The 22,572-nt window shown below is 40.8% G+C and overlaps 1 protein-coding gene across 3 annotated transcripts in view; it reads right to left on the bottom strand.

Annotated features, from left to right (window-relative positions):
• LOC126376596 (zinc transporter 2-like) overlaps positions 1 to 22,572 on the bottom strand; it is a 31,689-nt gene that overhangs the window by 6,642 nt on the left and 2,475 nt on the right. The window contains exons 1-10 of one of the 3 annotated variants that reach the window (XM_050024087.1): positions 16,081 to 16,211; positions 13,378 to 13,422; positions 8,119 to 8,262; positions 7,680 to 7,842; positions 5,880 to 6,071; positions 5,370 to 5,553; positions 3,962 to 4,055; positions 2,875 to 2,999; positions 2,109 to 2,224; positions 830 to 1,008 (exon numbers count right to left, since the gene is read on the bottom strand). In XM_050024087.1, coding sequence (XP_049880044.1) covers positions 860 to 1,008; positions 2,109 to 2,224; positions 2,875 to 2,999; positions 3,962 to 4,055; positions 5,370 to 5,553; positions 5,880 to 6,071; positions 7,680 to 7,842; positions 8,119 to 8,262; positions 13,378 to 13,422; positions 16,081 to 16,122 — 1,254 coding nt within the window. In that variant the 5' untranslated portion in view covers positions 16,123 to 16,211 and the 3' untranslated portion in view covers positions 830 to 859. Of the gene's footprint in view, positions 1 to 829; positions 1,009 to 2,108; positions 2,225 to 2,874; positions 3,000 to 3,961; positions 4,056 to 5,369; positions 5,554 to 5,879; positions 6,072 to 7,679; positions 7,843 to 8,118; positions 8,263 to 13,377; positions 13,423 to 16,080; positions 16,214 to 22,572 lie in introns of those variants that run through there. The other 2 variants (XM_050024088.1, XM_050024086.1) reach the window with 2 other exon arrangements.

Here is a 22,572-nt window from a genome sequence, read left to right as displayed (position 1 = left end):
AGTTAGTTAATGTCGCCATTTGCCATGTACCTAGTTAAAAGTCTTTTATAAATATCTCCTTTTATTTTAGTGTGAAGTATATTTGTATTAAACAATGGAACTTGAATTTTTAAAGGACATTTGATCTTACGACTTAAATGCATAACAGTTTTAAAAATACAGCTGTCCTTTACTTACGATAACTACAAGAAAGGGATAGAGCTAAGTTTGGTGGGGGGTTGGTTTAAATCAAGCTCGCTCTAAACTCTCGCGAGATCTAGTTTAATTTTTCGAGATCAATCCCGAAGCATAATATGACGAGATCCCATTCGAGATTGAAGGGATTGGGCGAATCTCCTTGAGTTATACTTTTTGATTTGATTATGCTGATTTCGAAAGTAAACTCAATTGTTTAGTTAGTAATATTGCATATTGTATTGATTAGTAATATTGTATTGAATTTGTTAGCCTTTTGTCTTTAAAAAAATAATTTTGTTTTAATTAACCTCACCATCACAAACAATCAGTTTTCATCGTTTTCAGCCATCCTAATTTTACATGTTTTATGAACTAGACGAGATCCCGGAAATTTTGGGATCTCGCGGGATTGATGTTTCCAATCCCGCGGGATCTCGCATTTGCGATCTCGAGTCGGGATTAGTGTTACAAGCGTGGATGTACGGTCACGAGCATTCATATGTATACACTTTGGTACCATGTCACATTAACTTTTTTGACAAATTGAACTGTAAGTCTCACTAAATGTCAAATATGTTAGTGCGACAGAGTCCTAAAGTGGGTACATTATATTGCTCATGACTGTATGTATGTGTAATGTGTATGAACCAACCTGCGGCTAGTGCGAGAGCGTCCGCAGGTGTCAGGTGGCGGCGGGCGGCTGGCGGCAGGCGCGGCAGGCGGCCACGGGGGGCGCGCGCTCCACCTGCACGGTGGCCGCCGACAGCGAGAAGTCGCGCCGAGCCAGCTGCTGGCACGCACGCAGCACTTGCTCCGTATCCGTCAGCTCGTCTGGCAGGAGAACGGTACAATTTTACCATTTTTTACATGATTTATTGTAGATTTGAGAGATTAGAGAGACAAATGGGGAGCGCGGGGCTCTCACCCAGTAGAAAATTGAAGAAAACAGGTCTGAGTGCCCAATTGTGAGAGACAAATGACAGACAAATGAGAACAGTGCCCAATTGTCTCGGGGCGTCGTCTGAGGATTATATTTGAAAGAATTAATCGACCCTAGTGGACCAAATACCGACAGCGATAAACGCTAAAATAGAGAGTCTGCACTTTGAAGTTTATCAGATTCTATGAATTAGTTTCAACTAGTTGCAAAAGAAAAACAGGAGTTTTACTTGAAAAATTACCCAAATTGTAACGTTCTGGCGACATTGCAGTAAATTATTGCGCCTGATGATTTCACGAGAGCTATGTTTAGATTCGTAATCTTTCAGGCACTAATCACATTCGGATATGTTTTCTGTTGACAAATCCACGCAATAAACACACAGGTTTCAATTTAGGTAAAAAAAAAATGATCACAATTTTTACCCGCATTCAAATTGATTGAAAGAAATCGTTTGTTTGAGAGGTTTTGTTGCAGAAGCACTGCTGTGCTCCCGTGGTACAGTAACCGAATTTTATCGGCAGCAAATACTATCTACGCAGATAGATGTTGTACGACTATAGATTGAAGCTACTATAGCCGCGCCGCGGTGCCGTTGCTGTACCACGAGGGCAGAAATCTTAGGTGGTTTTCACTATATGGTAACCAGTGACCGACCTAGCAAAATATTTAGGTGGTGCGAGACCTTAAAGAGGCACCCCTCAGCCCCTTAAAAAACAAAAGTATTCCATTAATTTACGACCACCAAAATTTACCAATTAAAATCTTTTAAAAACGTTGTTTACGGCCACCCGGTATGAGCTTTATATGGCCGCAATCTAACCCGATGAAGTTTTAGTTTGCGGCCAGGGTGAACCAATCTTGGTCGATTTTGCGGTAGGACCCCTCGCACCGCCCTAAAGCCGCCACTGAAGATAACGATCAAGATAACGTGGCGGGGTGGTGTCCCTTCTATACGTAGTACTGTTGTTTATTCAATGATGGTACTCACCCACAACGACGTGCGCAGTCATCTCGACGTGGTGCGTGGAGAGCGCCCACACGTGGACCGAGTGGACGTGGCGGACGCCCGGGATGGCCGCCAGCGCCGACACTAGCTCCCGGTATCTAATATAATAAAATAAAATCTAAACCGAGGGGCTAAAACTTAACATTGAATGTTACAGTACGACTAGGGAATGCAATCCCGACTCGAGATCGCAAATTCGAGATCCCGCGGTATTGGGATCTCGTCTAGTTCATAAAAAAATGTAAAGTTAGGATAGCTGAAAACGATAAAACCTGTTTGTTTGTGATAGAACAATAAAAATGATAACTCAAGGAGATTCGCCCAATTCCGTTAATCCTCGAATGGGATCTCATCACATTATTCTTCGGGCTTTTTTCAGGTTTTTTCATAGGCTGATCACCTGATTGTCCGAAAGTAAGACGATCCGTGCTTCGGAAGGCACGTTAAGCCGTTGATCCCGGTTACTACTTACTGATGTATGTGCGTAGTCGTTACATGAATCATGTCAGGGGCCTTTGGCGGCTCAAGAGTAAGCCTGACACCAGGGTTGATGAAAAGTTTTCATCTCGAGCTCCTCCGTGCTTCGGAAGGCACGTTAAGCCGTTGGTCCCGGCTGCATTAGCAGTCGTTAATAACCATCAATCCGCACTGGGCCCGCGTGATGGTTTAAGGCCCGATCTCCCTATCCATCCATAGGGAAGGCCCGTGCCCCGGCAGTGGGGACGTTAATGGGCTGATGATGATGTACCTGAACCCGGGCGGCACGGCCTGCATGAGCATGTTGAGCGCGTCTCTCACCACCCGCGCCGACGTCAGCAGCACCAGCACGCTGAACACGAACGTGCACACCGGGTCGATGAACTGCGCGGACGGCTGCACACATTTTTTTTTTTAATATCTTTAGCTTTGGGATTTTTATCCTATTGGATATGCCAATCCCATTGTAACCTTATAATAATTACCAAACAAAAAATAATAATAGGAAAACAGAGACAATCATTGCCGAGATGCAATGACCATGTCGAAAACTAGTCTCGCGGCGTCTGAAACTGGTGTTGATAAAATGGACTGAAAAATTCCTAAGTTATATTTACACAGACCCAATGATCCAAACTCTCGTTCTTGGCACATTCCATCAACAAGTGTTGCACATCCTCCAAGTCCTCCAACTCACCACATAGGCTGCACACATATTACATAAACCTATTAGCATTAAGCCGTGGTTACTACTTACTAATGTAAGTACGTAGTCGTTACATGAGCCATGTCAGGGGCCTTTGGCGGCTCAATAGTAACCCTGACACCAGGGTTGATTGGGTTGGTACTCCATCTCACAACCCACACGATAGAAGAAGATTAGCATTAAACAGAACAACCAGGGGTTCTTGTATTGTATTGTAGAGTGGGTACTCAGAAATCAGAATCATTTATTCAACGTAATTATCATGGATAAACTTGTTGAGGTCAATGTAACATTTTTGAATTTACGTCATTTCGCAAGGTGATAACAGCCATAAGGCTGAGGAGAAGAAATGACAAGAAACTGCAACAGCAACACATCTTTTAAAAACCAATGAGGATATACATTACAAGTTATTTAATAACTAGAGGAACACATTCAATACCAGACATTTTTATCATTTAGGTAGTCATTAACCTTATAATAAGTTTTTTTACATAAAGTAAGCTTCACATGAGCTTTAAATTTATTTTCTGACAAATTTAAAATATTATCTGGTATTTTATTGTAAAAACGTATACATAACCCCAAAAAAGATGAATTTAATTTACTTAATCTAGAATTTTGAATAGCAATTTTATTGTTCTATACTCACATAGAACTTGATGATCACGGAGGCTAGCAGCACTCCGCAGCTCTGTATGAGGTCTCCTATAACGTGGATGAGAGCCGCACGCAGGTTTATGTTCCTGATAATAAATACAATTTCAAATCTCTACGTTTTATGTTTGGTGTCTATCTAGAGTTACCTAAAATCAATGGTTGTAGAATTTGTTTTCGAATTCATTTTTGGATCATAAATGATTGGGCTAACGCAAGCACTCACACAGTCACACACAAACACACACACATACACAATTAACATACAAAATGCATGTTTATTTGTTCTTATTTAAGCACAGTTTATTGTCAAATAAATTCAGTTTAACAATGGTCTGCCTAAACCGACGTTATAAAAGATGTAATTGCTGAACACTGCTTCCTGAGATACAGGTCTCCTAGTTCAGGTAGCAGGGTTATACTTCTGTAGCATTTGTGTGTCCTAGCTGTAGTACCCAATGTTGTGTCGATCTTTTTCTATGACAATAAACAATTATTTTATTATTATTTCTTTTTTTTATCACGTGCTCAGCGGCGAAGGAAAACATCGTGAGGAATCCCACAGTCCCGAGAAATGCATTTTCGGAGGTATGTGACCTAACCTGTATTGGGCTGGTTTTTTCTTTGCGGGTTGGAGGGAGAGACAGGCGGTCGCTTCTGTAAAAAACCGGACCTGTCAAATTTTCAGGTTAGGTAAGCGAACCTTGTTAAAGACAGGATAATACTAGGTGGATAGATAGTAAATGTCTATGGTTTACAATAAACAGTTGATTGAAGAAACAAATTTAATCAGGGCTTACTTTAGGCAGAGGGACTACAGTATTTTTTTTTTCATAGTTTTTGTTCTTTTTTCATCCTAACTGAAGAGGGAATTGACGTAGTGCAAAGAGATAAGTTTCAAAGATGAGATATGATTTGAAATTTTGATAATATTTGAAATATTCTTGGCATTAGTTAAGTCGACACCCTCTGGGTCTTACTTTAGTCTTAAATGGCCGTAAGCCGCTAAGGAGTAGGGGGGGACGGGACGTGAACTGTCTCTGTCTCGCTCGCACTTGCGCGTCAGGCGGGCGATAAGAATTAGATTTTTATATGAAGTGTCCGGGCTGTGACTAGGAATCGTCGATGCAAAGGTGTCAAGTTGACTTTCCTATATATGCGTCGCGTCGTGAAAACTTCAATACCGCGTTTCAGGACCGGTAAGCGCCATCTATGTTGTATGGGCGGAACTAGCTGGTCAACTAGTTAGGTCCGCTACCTATGATTGTATGCAATGGCGTCTTCTGTCTTACTCTATGGTATGCGATGATTGTTGCTTTAGTTGATTCGCATCCTTCCTGGAGTTAGTGATCGTGAAAATGTTCCCTTACATTTTTTTTTAAATTACCAATTTGACTACTAACCTAGGCTGGGCGTTACTAACAGCAACGTCGCTTGTCAGCTCCTTCATGGTGTAGTCTCCGTTGAGCGAGCCGTTGGTGTGTGCGTGCTTGTGCGCGCGCCACGCCCACCGCGGGCGCGGGGCGGGGGGCGGGGCGGCGTGCGCGTGCGCGCGGCACGCGGCGCCGCCGTGCGAGTGGTGGTGCGCTGGGGCAACGGCAGGGGGGTTAAACACACCACATCGAAGCAATGAACTTCGTGTGACGTCACATTTCATAAAAAAAACTATCTGTCAGGTTTCAAGTTATACTGCTTAACAACTTTTTTTATTAAGATGTGACGTCACTGGACGAAATGTCACGTGACAACCGTTTTGGCGCGAAATTTGAAATAATAGAAGAAAAATAATGTTTTTTTTTTTCTATGATTACGAGAAAATAAAATATTTTATTAGGTATAAAATGAGCGCTTGTATTTTTTAAAATATCGGAAATCTGTCAAGTACCTATCCAATTAGTGGGTGCAATACTGACCTATATCCGAGGCGCAGCCGTGCAGCACCAGCGCGAGGATGACATTGAAGATGACCCCGCAGCCGGAGACCAGCATCATGTAGTCCGGCTCCACGTTGTACTCGCCGCTGTGCAGCCGGGCCGCAGCCACGTACACGAATATCCCGGTCAACACCCAGATCAGCAGGACTGACACCATCGCGCCCAGGACCTCTGGAATGCAAACGTTTTAAATTAATTTATTAAATCTAACTAGCTTTTGCCCGCGACTTCGTCCGCGTGGCGTGTTAGAAAAGAGAGATCTTTGTGTGTGTGGGAGTGCATATCAAATTTCAAGCATCTAACTTATGCAGTTTAGATTTTTTCATACAAATGTTTCTTCCCTCTAACTCCCGTTTCCGTGGGAATTTTACAATATCCTGTTGCAACTAAGCTTTAAGTAAACTAAGGTACCTGCATGCCAAATTTCAAGCGTCTAATTTAAGCGGTTTAGATTTTTCATAATAATAATAATATAATAATAATTTTTATTGCCAAAAAAGTAGTTACAATTTTTTCCTTAAAATAGCTTAGTCTTGGACACAGGTATAAATAGGTAGGTACCATAGCTGACTAAGTATATAAATACTTGTATTACAGCCTATGATGCCTCTCTCCTGGATAATTATGTTACTTAAGCTAGCTAGTTTACGCACTTATGTTAAAACAAAGAAATACAAAAGTTTTTAATGACTGGCTTAACAAAATAAAAAGACAAAAAAAAAAAAACAGAAAGAAAGAAAGATCCTCTCTTTGCATACAAAAGGATTTTCCCGCTAATTCCCGTTCCCGTGGGAATTCCGGGAATTCCTTTCTTAGTGCACCTCTACGGTACCTAAGCTACGTCCCTTCCAAATTTCAAGTGCCTACGTTTAGCCGTTTAGGCTGTGCGTTGATATGTCAGTCAGTCAGTTTCTCCTTTTATATATTAGAAGATAAATGAAATTAGAACGACCTCTGTAGTCCAGTGGTTGAGCGTTGTGCTCACGATCTGGAGGCCCCGGGTTCGAATCCCGGTGGGGAAAAATCACAAAAATCACTTTGTGATCCCTAGTTTCGTTAGGACATTACAGGCTGATCACCTGATTTTCCAAAACGTAAAAGGATCCGTGCTTCGGAAGGCACGTTAAGCCGTTGGTGCCAGTTATTACTTACTGATGTAAGTACGTAGTCGTTACATGAGTCATGTCAGGGGCCTATGGCGGCTCAGTAATAACCCTGACACCAGGGTTGATGGGGTTGGTAATTCACCTCACAATCCACACGATAGAAGAATGAAATTAGAAACCGGGTGAGAGCCTTCAGCGCTCCCCATTTGTCCGGCCAAGTAGTTAATGCTATCTGCGGCAAATCTACAATAAGTCACATCATCATCATCAGCCCATTAAGGTCCCCACTGCTGGGGCACGGGCCTTCCCTATGGATGGATAGGGAGATCGGGCCTTAAACCATCACGCGGGCCCAGTGCGGATTGGTTATTAACGACTGCTAATGCAGCCGGGACCAACGGCTTAACGTGCCTTCCGAAGCACGGAGGAGCTCGAGATGAAAACATTTTCTTTTGTGGTCACCCATCCTATGACCGGCCTTTGCGAAAGTTGCTTAACTTGTGTGACAATAAGTCACACAAAAAAAAATTGAAGGTTAAAAGAAGGAAAATCTGTACAGCGCCATCTATATTGTTTTTGAGGAACGTAGCCTTTGAAACAGTAAAGACAAATCTACAGGAGGTGGTTCATCAGGTTTCATCAGAAGTTCGTAAATTATCCTACTATTTCTTACCAGCCCGTTTGTACCCGTAGGACATGTGGTGGTCGGGGTGCCGTTTGGCGCAGTGGAAGGCGAGCAGCGCGAGGGCGAAGCCCCCGCAGTCGCTCAGCATGTGCGCGGCGTCCGACATCACCGACAGGCTGCCCGCCACGTAGCCGCCCACCAGCTCGCACAGCTGGGGAGCAACAACTTATATTTTACTCACCATAAGCTGAAGTGACACCACGGTTGATGAGGTTAGTACTTCACCTCACAACCCACACGATAGAAGAGCAGCTGAAGTTGAAAACATCACACACACACACACATACCACACACACCATTCACACACACCACACACACCATTCTCACACACCACACACACCATTCAACACCACAAACACAGAAATACATATTAGATATTGTGTTTATTCTATGCTGCTGTTTCATAGGCTTCCGCCCCCGTACTCACCATGAAGAGCGAGCACAGCACGAGCGCGGCCAACAGCTGCGGCACGGCGCTAGGGGGCTCCGTGCGGCACTTCCAGTGGCAATGCTCCGCCATCTCGGGCTCCGCCCCCGCGCCTGTCCCCACTGACACCTCCGTGTACGCATCCTGCGACATGCGGGAAGAATTGTTGAAAACTTTCAAGTCGACAGCCACATTAACACACCTAGAAAGCTACCTCATCATCATCAGCCCATTAACGTCCCCACTGCTGGGGCACGGGCCTTTCCTATGCATGGATAGGGAGATCGAGCCTTAAACCATGTGCGGATTGATGGTTATTAACGACTGCTAATGCAGCCAGGACCAACGTCTTAACGTGCCTTCCTAAGCACGGAGGAGCTCGAGATGAAAACTTTTTTTTGTGGGCACCCATCCTATGACCGGCCTTTGCGAAAGTTGCTTAACTTCAACAATCGCAGACCGAGCACGTTTACCGCTGCGCCACCGAGCTCCTCTAAAAGCTACCTAAAGAAAAATATTATAACATAATATACATAACATAAGCTCGTGAGCTATATCGACAGATTTGTATTTTTTAACACAACGTACGTCTCATCCGCCTAAAACTACTTCAGCTTCACACAAACTGTATAGCCGGCGAAAAGAAGCTGCAAGAAAAACCTCGGCACAGGGCCCTAGACGTTACAATTTAGTAATTTGACTGCCTAATATACCTACCTAGACAGTTAACCGCATGCATTCATATCTTTTAAATAATCACTAACCTTATGATTTTTTTTTAGTTTTGGTTTTCCCGGAAGGGCAAGGCAAAGGGAACTACGCCCATACAACCATGTCTTATGTACTTTTTTCTCGATGATGATTAATGAATTGATGAAAGGTGATGACGATGAATGATGAAACCTAACCCCCCACCTTCGGAGCAGACTCTCGAGTTATGAAGCGGCTTGTTGGCACGAAGCGATAACAGATATATAGGAACACTTTGTTTATTGAATATTCCGATATAATAACACTATCGCGACTGTTTTCCGACTAACTTAATGCGATCATTAACCACAAAACACCACTTCGTATTAATTATTTAGATTATTCAATGAAGAAAGCAACCGTCCCGTTCCCGTTCCTGCCAAAAATACTCTAACCTTATGATAATCTTTTTTACAGTTTCTTTTTAATTACTGTCAAAGGATCGACCAACATTCCCGGTAATGCCACAAAATACATAATATAACAAAGGGCTAAATCGCGTTTTCCTTATTCAAAATCCCATTAACCACTGGGTATGGGAACTACTTGGAACGAATTCACAAGAATCTCTTTTTGAAAAAAAAAACATATAGGATTATTTGCAAAAAATAGCGATCGGCACATTGTTAATACCAGGAATAATAATAAACTTGCTTTACAAGTCAGTCGATTACATAAGATTACTAAATCTTTTAAGGGGCAATGTATACGTTTTTACAATAAGATTCCCATTGACATTCAGAATTTGCCTTTCAACTGTTTTAAGACAGTAGTTAAACAAAAACTTTACAAAAAGGTTATTATAAAGTTAGTGATTATTTAGAAGATATGAATGCATGGGATTAACTGTCTGAGAACTGATATTAGGCAGCTAAATTACTCAATTGTATACCAATATTTTATGTTTATTTTTTTAAAGAACGTCTAGGGCCCTGTGCCGAGGTTTTTCTTGCAGCTTCTTTTCCCCGGCTATACAGGTTGTGAGAAGCTGCAGTAGTTTTAGGCGGATGAGACGTTCGTTATGTAAAAATTGACGATTCAAAGTATAACTATGTTACCTACTGAATAAAGATATTTTTGAATTTGAATGAAACATCTTTTTTATGGTCTATAAATATAAAACAAACGCTACGCCGCAATCTGCCAGCAGGCAGTCGAACCCTTGATCTCCGGGTCGTGAGCCCGACGCTTAACCACTGGACCACTGAGACATCGATGTACAAAATACACAGGCTGATCAGCTGATTGTCCGAAAGTAAGATGATCCGTGCTTCGGAAGGTACGTTAAGCCGGTGATCCCGGTTACTACTTACTGATGTAACTAAGTAGTCGTTACATGAGACATGTCAGAGGCCTTTGGCGGCTCAATAGTAACCCTGACACCAGGGTTGATGAGGTTGGTACTCCACCTCACAACCCCCACGATAGAAGAAGAGAGAGAGAGAGAGAAAATGTTTATTCAACAAATTGTGACACATTACATACAAAGTGTTACAAACAGAGTAAAAACAACAAAATATCATAAAACAATTTTTAAAACTTAGTACATAATTAGCACATAACTAGCACGAACTCAGCATTGTGTCTATTTCCGAAGAAACAGACGCTGTTTTTCAGTCGCTCCTTAATGAAGAAGTAGTTCCTGAACACCTAAATGTGATAACTTAAGTGTAATACATCGATTGTGCGACAATACGGTCTCATCCAATCGCTTATCTTATCTTTTCATTCAGAATTTATCAAATACCTAAAAAGTACGGTCACGAGCATTAATATGTATACACTTTGGTACCATGTCACATTAACTTTTTTGACACATTGAACTGTAACTACAACATTGAACTGTAACACTAAATGTCAAATATGTTAGTGTGACAGAGTCCTAAAGTGGGTACATTATATTGCTCATGACTGTACACCGAAATAATTCCTTTTGCACCTATTCCTACGTGTATTTTATAAATGCTTAGAACATAAAAAATAACGTAACATAATAGTTACTGTGGTCCTGTGGTACAATCATGAGCAATATAATGTACGCGCTTTGGACTCTGTCGCACTAACATATTTGACATTTAGTGAGACTTACAGTTCAATTTGTCAAGGACAAGATTTCGGCAATGTCCCTATCGGGAATCGAACTCTAACGTCCAGATCGTGGCCCATCGCTCTATAACCTCTACACCAATGATCAAGGCTTTAAATAAATAATGTCGTGTTTATTACAGTTTATCACCTATAGATTAACCCTACCCACCTAAGTACTATTGATACGAGTCCATTAATATATCTAACAAATAAGGTAACATTTACTGTAAACCGTCATCATTCTACTCAATAAAGTATATTTTATTATTATTTATTTATAGAATAGATAAAATAATGGCGTAGGAACGGACAGAATTCCGACGCTTACGATAATTTTGGCATAATAAACATCTACTCTCATAATGTTCTTACTCACTGCCTACACCAAAAGTCACATGGGATGAAGATGTCCGACTATCGTAACTAAACAAGGTAATAAAATCTAACACATTCTAGAACATAAACTTTGACCTATAAGCAACATTATGTGCTTTGCAACACGAGGAAAATATCTAGTATAGGTAGATAAAACTGGATATTACAAGGATAGGTATTATAGATTGCTTGTATCTAAGCGAGATCGTAAGCATACATAAACAGCCTATTATACGTCCCACAGCTGGGCACAGGCCTCCCCTCAATCAACAAAGGAGGGGGTATGGAGAATACTCCACCACGCTACTCCACTGCGGGTTGGTGGAGGTGTTTTTACGGCTAATAGCCGGGACCAACGGCTTAACGTGCCCTCAGCTTAAAGCAAAGGGGTTTTGTATGAAGTGTCCGGTCCAGGTTGTGGCCGAACTGTATATACTTGTTACTTAATTAATCCTTTGTAAAGTACGGAAAGAGAAACCGCGACCACAGAGAGTTGGCAACGGCATACAATCCAACAACTACTGACCATTGTGAACAAGAACTAGTTAGTTTAGTTCGGGTTAAGGCGGAGTTTATACTTCAAACACAGACAAAAATCTCGGTGAGATGTTGGTACTTAGTTCGCTTTGAGATGGTTGTCCCACGGAACAGAAGAAAGAGGTTTGAAAGGTGTGCGTCAAGCTAGCGGCCTCAAAAAAAAAATGGGCACGAAAAAATAATTTGACCATACCAAAAATTAGTACTCTTATTGAAAAAAATAGTACCTGTTGTAAAAAAATTAGTACCATCACGGTTCTGGATTTATAGCCATGTTTTATTGCACTTGCTAGCTTGACGGTGAGCGAAATTTGCCCAGTGCGGATTGATGGTTATTAACGACTGCTAATACAGCCGGGACCAACGGCTTAACGTGCCTTCCGAAGCACGGAGGAGCTCCAGAAGAAAACTTTTTTTTGTGGTCACCCATCCTATGACCGGCCTTTGCGAAAGTTGCTTAACTTCAACAATCGCAGACCGAGCGCGTGAACCGCTGCGCCACCGAGCTCCTCCGAGATCTGTATTTAATTAATATTACTCTTTTAAAAAGTAATAACGTTTATATGGCGCCATCTATTTTTTTGTGGGGAACCTGGCCTAGCCCTCATTACATCACTTTAATAATTATCACAAAGCCTATTGTTTATATTTACTTCGTACGTAACAAAACAATTGGGCAATGAAAACGTAAAAACAATAGTTTCGCAACGCTATGATAAGGCCTGCATCGATGCCGGTGAGAAAGAAGGTATTAATATAAATATATTAATTAAAAAATGAAAATAAATGTATGTACCTATTTCGTGATCATTGTTTTATATTTTATTTGTTTTATCTGATTTTATTTTAATTTATTTGAATGTATCATTGTAATCTGAAATAAAGCTATTTTAATTTATTTTTTTAAGGCGATTAAGTATTTTAATAAACGTTATTCAACATAGCATAACGCCTGTATCCCCGATGGGGTAGGCAGAGGTTACACTTGGAATATACCCACTCCTCGAGTAATACGAGCCTATTGCCTTTCTATCTCTACTCAGCCTGTTTCCACCCACTGCTGGGTATATGCCTCCTCTCTTTCACGCCTTTCCGGTCCTGTCCAAGTCTCATCCATTGCTTTCCGGCTACTGGGAGGAAGGGAGTGGAATTCTTTGTAGTCTTCTGTATTTCCGAATGCATATAACCCGGGTGCTTTCAAGGCCAGAGTGAACAGGCACCTTCTGGGCAAGCTCCATCTTAGGCCTCGTCAATGCCTTCATGCAAGTCTGGGGCCTAATAAATACTGTCATTAACCAGGCACATTATAGACATTAAATACACAATGGAGGCGCCCAAAAAATATATATATATATATATTATGGCGACTTGTTTATTTGTAAAGAGTCAGAAAATTAAACGTTTAAGTTATTTATTACGACATTTAAAACATTCACAAGTTAGCACTAGTGCATAACTTGGCCTATGGCCATAGTTTCGTGGATAATGCCATGAGGTCACAGAACATACCTGGAAGTTGGGTATTACTCGCCCGATACACTGGGTGGGTATTGCCTGCAAAAGGTTACAAGTTCGATATCCGGTTATGCATGCATCTGTTTAGTAAATGGACCTTTTCCAGTGGTTCGTCTTTGTGGATACTTGATACTGGTTTTTGTCTACATGACTTACAAAATTAAAAAAATATATATATCTAGGAAAATCTTTTTATTGGGCCTTTGTATAAATTACCTATAAAAATGAAAAAGGTTTAGTACAGTCACGAGCATTAATATGTATACACTTTGGTACCATGTCACATTAACTTTTTTGACAAATTGAACTGTAAGTCTCACTAAATGTCAAATATCTTAGTGCGACAGAGTCCTGAAGTGGGTACATTATATTGCTCTTGACTGTACTGGACTGGCGTGCGTGTATGAAACGATTGATGAATGTGGAGGAAGCAAGAGAAGTGTGTCAGGATCGAAGCAAATGGGATAGACTCTGCTTACCCCGGTGGGAAATAGAGGTGGGTTTATGTAATGTAATGATTCCGTAAATTTCGTTCGCCACCCGATAATGAATGTACTAAATTCAAGATAATATAGGCTCTGCTCAGTCCGATGTAAATTACGCGCGCAATTGATGTTTTATTCTTTCTACGGTATAAGAAAACCAGGTATGCTCAAAAGTGACAGCTAACATTTCAAGGTCAGCTGGATGACGTCATCCCGCCCTGCGTTGCCATTTGGTAAAAAATATATTACCCCATGACCAATATTTTTATAATTATTTACTTTGCAAGGAAATTTTGAACTTTTAGTAAAATGTTTATTTACAATCTTCTTCTATCGTGAGGGTTGTGAGATGGAGTACCAACCCCATCAACCCTGGTGTCAGGGTTTCTATTGAGCCGCCAAAGGCCCCTGACATGGCTCATGTAACGATTACTTACTTACATCAGTAAGTAGTAACCGGGACCAACGGCTTAACGTGCCTTCCGAAGCACGGATCATCTTACTTTCGGACAATCAGGTGATCAGTCTGTAATGTCCTAACCAAACTAGGGATCACAAAGTGATTTTTGTGATATGTCCCCACCGGGATTTGAACCCGGGACCTCCGGATCGTGAGCACAATGCTCAACCACTGGACCACGGAGGCCGTATTTATAATTTTAATGATATTAATGTATTTGACAAGTAATAGTAATTAAATGCATTATTTACTTAGTAATATTCACTTATTTTTCAATAATAAAACGTCCTTGGATTGTTGGAGATGCCAATTTAATGGTAACACTTACGTCATCAAGCGGCTAGCAATGGCGGATTGTCATAGGATTGAGCATACCTGGCCATCTTATACTTTGATTCTATCATAAAATCAAACAGGTTCCATATTTCGAGGTACATATAAACTATGACCTTCAAAGTCGATCATTAACACTCCGGAAATATTAGCAGCTATCTTGACCTTCAGATTTGACGCTTCTTGAAAGGATAACGTCGGCTTATAGTAGTACTTCTATCGTGTGGGTTTTTTTTTGGTCTTTTATTTACTTAAATCGTGTGGGTTATGAGGCGGATTACCAACCTCATCAACCCTGGCTCAGGGTTACTATTGAGCCGCCAAAGGCCCCTGACATGACACGTGTAACGACTACGTACTTACATCAGTAAGTAGTAACCGGGACCAACTGCTTTACGTGCCTTCCGAGGCACGGATCATCTTACTTTCGGACAATCAGGTCATCAACTTGTAACAAAGTGATTTTTGTGATATGTCCCCACCGGGATGCGAACCCGGGGCCTCCGGATCGTGACCCCAACGCTCAACCACTAGACCACAGAGGCCGTTCTGTAAAGAGTCGCTTCTGTAAAAAACCGGACCTGTCAAATCTTCAGATTAGGTAAGCGGACATGATGTGTGTCGAAACATTTATTGACCGAATAAAACAATTAAATAAGTTCCTACATTCAGTGATTCAATAAGCGAAAGTGTCATCAATCAGTCATCAATGATCAATCGTCATTCGTGAATAAGTCTTCCGGCAGGTTATACGGGAAAACACATTGTAATGATCAAACCGGCGTGTAATAATGTATAACTTCATTGCATGAGGACAAAAGCAAGTAAACAATATTATTTACAACAGAGGATACAAAAATAACAAAAAAAGGCACGTAGGTATAATAGTAATATCCCAGGATGCTTGTGGTATTGATATACTACTGTAGCAGTTTATACAGGTTAGTGACAACGTAACGAAAACTTTGAAGAACGATTCTGAGTTGATATCAAGTGGAATTTTCGCTCGCAAAAGTATGGAACTGATAACACTACTCTACAAGATTTCGCAACAGAGTAACTGCATATATTTTCTGTCTAGTTAAACATTACTGATAAGGAATATAAGGAATAGAATAGAATATAATTATAATTATTAAAAAGGTACCATAAGGTTCATCATATCCAGCTTACGACACCGTATCAACAGTGGCTGCAAGTTGTCTTTGATTGCTTGTGGCTCTGCCCACCCCATTAGGGATTACGGGCGTGAGTTTATGTTTTTTTTTTAGTTTATGTATGTATTATTAAAAAGAACCCAAAAAAACATGAATTTTGTGACGGAAAATTATGTTAGTCCTACTGGAGAAAAAACCCAAGAATCTTGGCTCCACAAACACGAAACACCGAGTTACGTAACTTAAGCAAGTGTGTACTTACATCAGAAGCAGCCATCTTCAATTTGGCTCGCCACCAACCCATATCAATCAACTAGTAATGTAAGTCGCAAATAAAACAGTTAAATTATTCGGAGCACTTCACACTGTGACGGTGGGCGCAAATATGAATTCATTTTGTCACGGCGGTAGGCAAACTTTTAACACCTCATTATTTTAACTAGTAACAACAAGGTGTTTTCGTTTTGATGTAGGCTGCGTTCACATGGGTCTACAGTCATGAGCATACTGCACCCACTTTAGGACTCTGTCGCACTAACATATTTGACATTTAGTGAGACTAACGGTTTAATTTGTCAAAAAAGTTAATGTGACATGGTTTCAAAGTGTATACACATTAGTACAGTCATGAGCAATATAATGTACCCACTTTAGGACTCTGTCGCACTAGCATATTTGACATTTAGTGAGACTTACAGTTCAATTTGTCAAAAAAGTTAATGTGACATGGTACCAAAGTGTATGTACATAATATTAATGCTCGTGACCGTACATTCTACATGCGTAATATCATGTGCCCACTTTAGAACCTTGTCGCACTATCTATTTGACATTTACATTTAATGAGACTTACGGTTTAATTTATCAACAAACTCGACTCCGAGGCAATTTCCGACCCTAGAAGTGGCAGTTATTTTGCCCAAATAGGCAACGTGGCCAGTATTCTGGGGACTTTGCCTCGATGTGGTGAGCTGGAGGACATTTTTTATATATTAATAAAAGATGATTATGTCTGTTATCCATGAAATTAGAAGATGAAACGAAAGCACCTCTGTACAGCGCCATCTGTATTGTTTTGGGGAAGGTAGCCTGGAAAGTTCGTCATTGCTTTAACGTTGCATTTTTAGACCATCATGATAAAAAATCAATACAGATTTTCTTAAGTAGTAACACACATTTTCACAATACTTATCGTGGGCTGGTCTGCTCTCAGTCAGAGCCCTCAGCGCTTCCCATTTGTCCGGCCAAGTAGTTAATGCCATTTATGGCAAATCTACAATGAGTCACGTCCAAAAAAAAGGCTCTCGGTCAACACTTTATTTTGGATCGTGTGAACACGGCCTAAGTCTAAGCGAGTGCTAAATTATGTCATGAAAGAATGGTAAAAAAACGGTAATCAACTACGAAATAAACAACATAATACAACGTTTGGCGCCTTTTTTGGGGCCTTTGGCGGCCCTGACACCAGGGTTGATGAGGATTTCTTCCGAAGAGTCAGGGTCGCTGTAGGTGGAATTCTGTGGTCTCTGCTTACCCCAACGAGATATAAACGTGATCCTGTGTATGTATGTATTATCTTCCGATATAAACGGGGGTTCCAATGTACGTATTATGTTCTCTTCTTCTTATCGAAAGAAAGAAAGAAACGTTTATTATAAAGGGACACCACACAGTAACAAATACAAATACAAAACAAATAACAAATATATAATATAAAACACAGAGTAACACACAACTTACAATCAAACAAAACACATTATAAAAACAACATACACGAGAAATACAAATAATTGAGTGTATGGACTGGTCAACGATGGTGGTGGTGTCCTTTATAAAAGGGCCTCACTCAGCATAATTGTGATATGTCCCCACCAGGATTAGAAGCCGAGGCCTCCGGATCGTGAGTCCAACCCTCAACCACTGGACTACACAGGATGCTAGTGACAGTGAGCTTTATAAATAGAATCATGAGCTTTATAAATGTTCCGAAAAGATTATCCCAATTGGGGTAGTCAGAGGTACATCCATCGCAAGATGAACTAAGCACCTACCCACGCCTCACCGGGCTTTCTGTTAGACCAACGTGAAGGCGGTGAACCGTATCGCCGTTCATAATGGTCGAGCTAACTGTGTTAGTGATAACTAAAACTTCACTTAAAGTGTTAAGGGGGGTTAAAATGGTCACATCAAAGGAATTCATCTAAGAAAGCAATATTGCTATTTGAATTGTGCGCAATGCAAAGAAATGTCAAATAGCAATATTGCTTTCTTAGATGAATTGCTTCGATGTGGCCATTTTAACCCTCAAGATGTTCTAAAATCCGATATAAATGATTATATCGGATTTTAGAACATCTAACATCTGTATGAACAGAAGTATGAGGTCACACAAGAGGCGTCGTATGTATAATGTATGGACAGAACATCTATCAACATTTCCGCCAGATTTCCCAACAAATAGCAGCCCATAAAACGGAGCTTACCTACTTTCATGAATTATGTCGACATTTGTTATCGCCGGCAAATCGTTGGGTATAAAGTCCCAGTGCAAACAGAGGCGGCGGTACCGTTACCATGGAAACAACCCACACGATAAACGAGACCATAGAATAAAGAATAAATAGATAGAATTGAATATACATATAATATACATGTGTGTGTGTGTGTGTGCACTTGAAAATTGGACGCGGACGCGGTGAGGTAAAGAACAAAGTAACTAAGTTAATGTCATCATCATCAGCCCATTAACGTCCCCACTGCTGGGGCACGGGCCTTCCCTATGGATGGATAGGGAGATCGGGCCTTAAACCACCACGCGGGCCCAGTGCGGATTGGTGGTTATTAACGACTGCTAATGCAGCCGGGACCAACGGCTTAACGTGCCTTCCAAAGCACGGAGGAGCTCGAGATGAAAACTTTTTATTGTGGTCGCCCATCCTATGACCGGCCTTTGCGAAAGTTGCTTAACTTCAACGATCGCAGACCGAGCGCGTTTACCGCTGCGCCACCGAACTTCTCAACGTTAATGTATAAATGGTTTATTATTGTGATTTTATGCAGAAGACAAATTGCGACCAAGTTTGATACAGAGATGATGAACCGTTGACATGCGATCAGCCCGTCGCCTATAGTAACATAAACATAACATAAATAGCCTATATATGTCCCACTGCTGGGCACAGGCCTCCCCTCAAACAACCGGAGGGGGTATGGAGCATACTCCACCACGCTGCTCCATTGCGGGTTGGTGGAGGTATTTTTACGGCTAATAGCCGGGACTTATTTTTCAAACAATCAGGTGATTCAAGCCTGTAATGTCCTTACCAAACAAAGGACAGTCTCAACAAAGTGATTTCGACAATGTCCCCATCGGGAATCGAACCCGGACCTCCAGATCGTGAGCCTAACGCTCTAACCACTAGACCACGGAGGCTGTTTGTTTGTTTGTTTTGTCGCCTATAGTAATGCTCAGAAACTCAAACATAGAAAAAGCCCAAAACGCTTCCCGCGCAGCCTCTGTGTGGAGTTGGCTTTCATGTGAAAATCCAGAATAATGCGATAACGTATGGAGCCAACGTAATCGTCATGTTTTAGCTTCATTAAGGCATTAATTAATTTAATAACGACCTCCGCGGTCCAGTGGTTGAGCTTTGAGCTTACGATCCAGAGGTCCCGCGTTCGATTCCCGGTGGGGACATGTTACAAAAATTACTACAGGCTGACCCGATTGTTCGAAAGTAAGATAATCCGTGCTGCGGAAGGCACGTAAAGCCGTTGGTCCCGGTTACTACTTACTGATGTAAGTAAGTAGTTGTTACATGAGCCATGTCAGGGGCCTTTGGCAGCTCAATAGTAACTGTGACACCAGGGTTAATGAGGTTGGTACTCCACCTCACAACCCACACGATAGAGAAATTTAATAGTGAAACGTTTTAACTTCTAACTCAAACAATTTAATTCGATGGTTTAGAGCTCGACCCGAGATTTTTTTAAGTTCCATGTTGTCAGAGACAAGCGCCATCTCGCGAAAACGGGATGTAACCTTTTTTGTCATAAAACAAAAGAAAAACAATAAAAAACAAAATAGTAACAAGAACGACGCCGTTTCATTTTCCCGCTCCTTATACAGGGTGTTAGTGACATCGTAACGAATACTGAGAGGGATGATTCAGCTGATTATTCTGAGTTAATATCAAGTGGAATTTTCCATCGCAAAAGTATAGAATTGAAAATAATTTAAAAAAACTAAAAAAATAACATGAATTTTGCGACGGAAAATTCCACTTGATATTAACTCAGAATCATGGTCTGAATCATCCCTCTGAGTATTCGTTACGATGTCACTAACACCCTGTATTTAATTTATTTTATGAAACCAAATACATCCAATTATTATCCATATTATTTACCTATTTCTTCACATGTATTAGGGGGCGAGTAACTGGGAACAAAGCCTGGAAACCACTTGATATCAATTATCTGTGATCCAAACATTAATTCAAACTCATTAAATTGTATAAGAAAACCAGGTATGCTCAAAACTGACACCTAGCATTTCAAGGTTAGCCCAGCTGACGTCATCCCACCACATCCAATCTTTTTAATTTACTCTGCAAGGAAATTTTGTACTTTTAATAAAAGCACTCTATGGAAGTGAAACGTGGACTATGACACAGAGAGACAGAGAGAGGTTGGAAGCGTTTGAGATGTGGTGTTGGCGAAGGATGGAGGGTATAAGCTGGACTGAAATGGTGTCAAATGAAAAAGTGCTGGAAAGAGTTGAAGAAAAGAGAACCATATTGAAGACTATAGAGAACCGGAGAGGAAATATGATTGGCCACCTGATACGACACGATTCATTTATAACAAACATTATAGAAGGAAAAATTGAAGGGAAGAGAGGAAGGGGTAGACCTAGGATAACATTTATGAAACAAATAAAAGAGAAGGTGCAGGTCGTGTCGTATCGGGAGGTGAAGGTTTTGGCGGGAAGAAGAGAGGAATGGCGGTTACTCCACCGACAAGAGCGCAGCTCTTAAATAGAGAGAGAGAGAATAAAAGATTTACGTACAGTTTTAAACATTTTTATATATGTGACAAATAATAGTAATTAAATCCAGTACTCAGTAATTCACTATTTTTCAATAATAAAATTTACGTCCTTGGAATGTTGGAGATACCAATTGAATGGTAACACTTACGTCATCAATGGGCTAGCAATGGCGGTTTGTCATAGGATTGAGCATACCTGGTCTTCTTATACCGTGGTTTAGGCGACCCTGGAAGGCTGTCTTGGTTTTTTACCATTACATAATCGAAAGTCGACTCACAAAGTGAATAAGGTTTTTTTACCGAATTCAAGTACGTTGAATGTCGGTCGGTCTGTTTGTTTGTTTAGTTGGAGCAAAAAATGACACCTTACGTATTGTAACTCCAGGATTGAGTTGAGTCAACGAAATCTAAGAAAGATCTTTAGGTGAAAAATATTGACTCGAAGTTACGAAATACGTATAATTAAACACAATGACGGACTTTTCAGGCTACGTTCCCCACAAATAATATAGATGGCGTTATCGAGATTTTCCTTCGTTTAACCTTCTAATATCATGGATATTATGAATCTTTTATCTTTATTTTTGGGAATGGAGACCCTTTTTCTTCGACCCATTATTATTTTTATCAAAATAAGGAGAAGCAATATAGGTAACAACATAATTCTATACATAATATGAGCCTTTACATAATATAATGGTTTTTTTTTTTACAAAATATCGAGGCCTCGACCAATAGCCGCTTAACGTCCATGTACGTAGATAGCATTCGTATCGTTTATTGGTCCAAGCGCTCGATATAATTAGCGCCGCGCGACGCGGTAGTCGTGCGGACCCGGCCGGTTTTATTATACCATGGTAGGTACCTAGAAGACCAACCGGCTAATATTACGATTGGAAATATTGTGACTTGGCACCTACCTACTCTCCTTATAACCACGATAATCGTATAAAGTGACCTCCTTCACACAATCTTGGCTGCTAGGTACACAACCTGTTTAATGTCTCGTGAAAGTCAATACGATAACAAACAGCGTCGCCTATTAGACAGGTCTTTTACATATTATGCAAATGCGGGCTGTTCTCTCGTGATAAACATTGTATATAATTTTGCTGTTTAGTTATGCCATGTTTATTCAGCACAATAATGTTTAGTAATAAGATTATATTACGAGAATTACGAGTCTTAAAAATCGACGTGAATTTTTATCAATAAAGGACGGAAAATTTTCAAGACTTTATCGAGGATTTAGTCACTAGACAAAGACCTGTATTGGGCTGGTTTTCCCTTCGGGTTGGAAGGTCAGACAGGCAGTCGTTTCTGTGAAAAATCGCACCTGTGAAATCTTCAGGTTATATAAACGGACCCTGTCAATAACGGGGTAATGCTAGGGAAATGTTGACGAGTTATAAGACAAAGATATTAACATAATATGGAGCTCAGACTTGGTCTTTGACAAAGGCTCAATGGTCCAAACTTCAGGTCTGCGAGCTATGGAGCGGAGCATGTTGGGTGTGAAATGGACTGATCGTGTCAGAAACACCGTGCTGCGTTCTAAGACTCAAATCGCGGACGTGGTCCACGCAGGCGACAAGTTGAAGTGGGATTGGGCAGGTCACGTCTGTCGGATGTTTAGGACCTGTCAAATCTTCAGGTTAGGTTTTGTATTCTATGTGTTCTCGCAAATAAATTGATTTGATTT

The sequence above is a fragment of the Pectinophora gossypiella genome, chromosome 21 (genome assembly GCF_024362695.1).
Source record: "Pectinophora gossypiella chromosome 21, ilPecGoss1.1, whole genome shotgun sequence".
Taxonomy (NCBI): Eukaryota; Metazoa; Arthropoda; class Insecta; order Lepidoptera; family Gelechiidae; genus Pectinophora; species Pectinophora gossypiella.
This window is presented reverse-complemented; position numbering and strand designations above follow the sequence as displayed.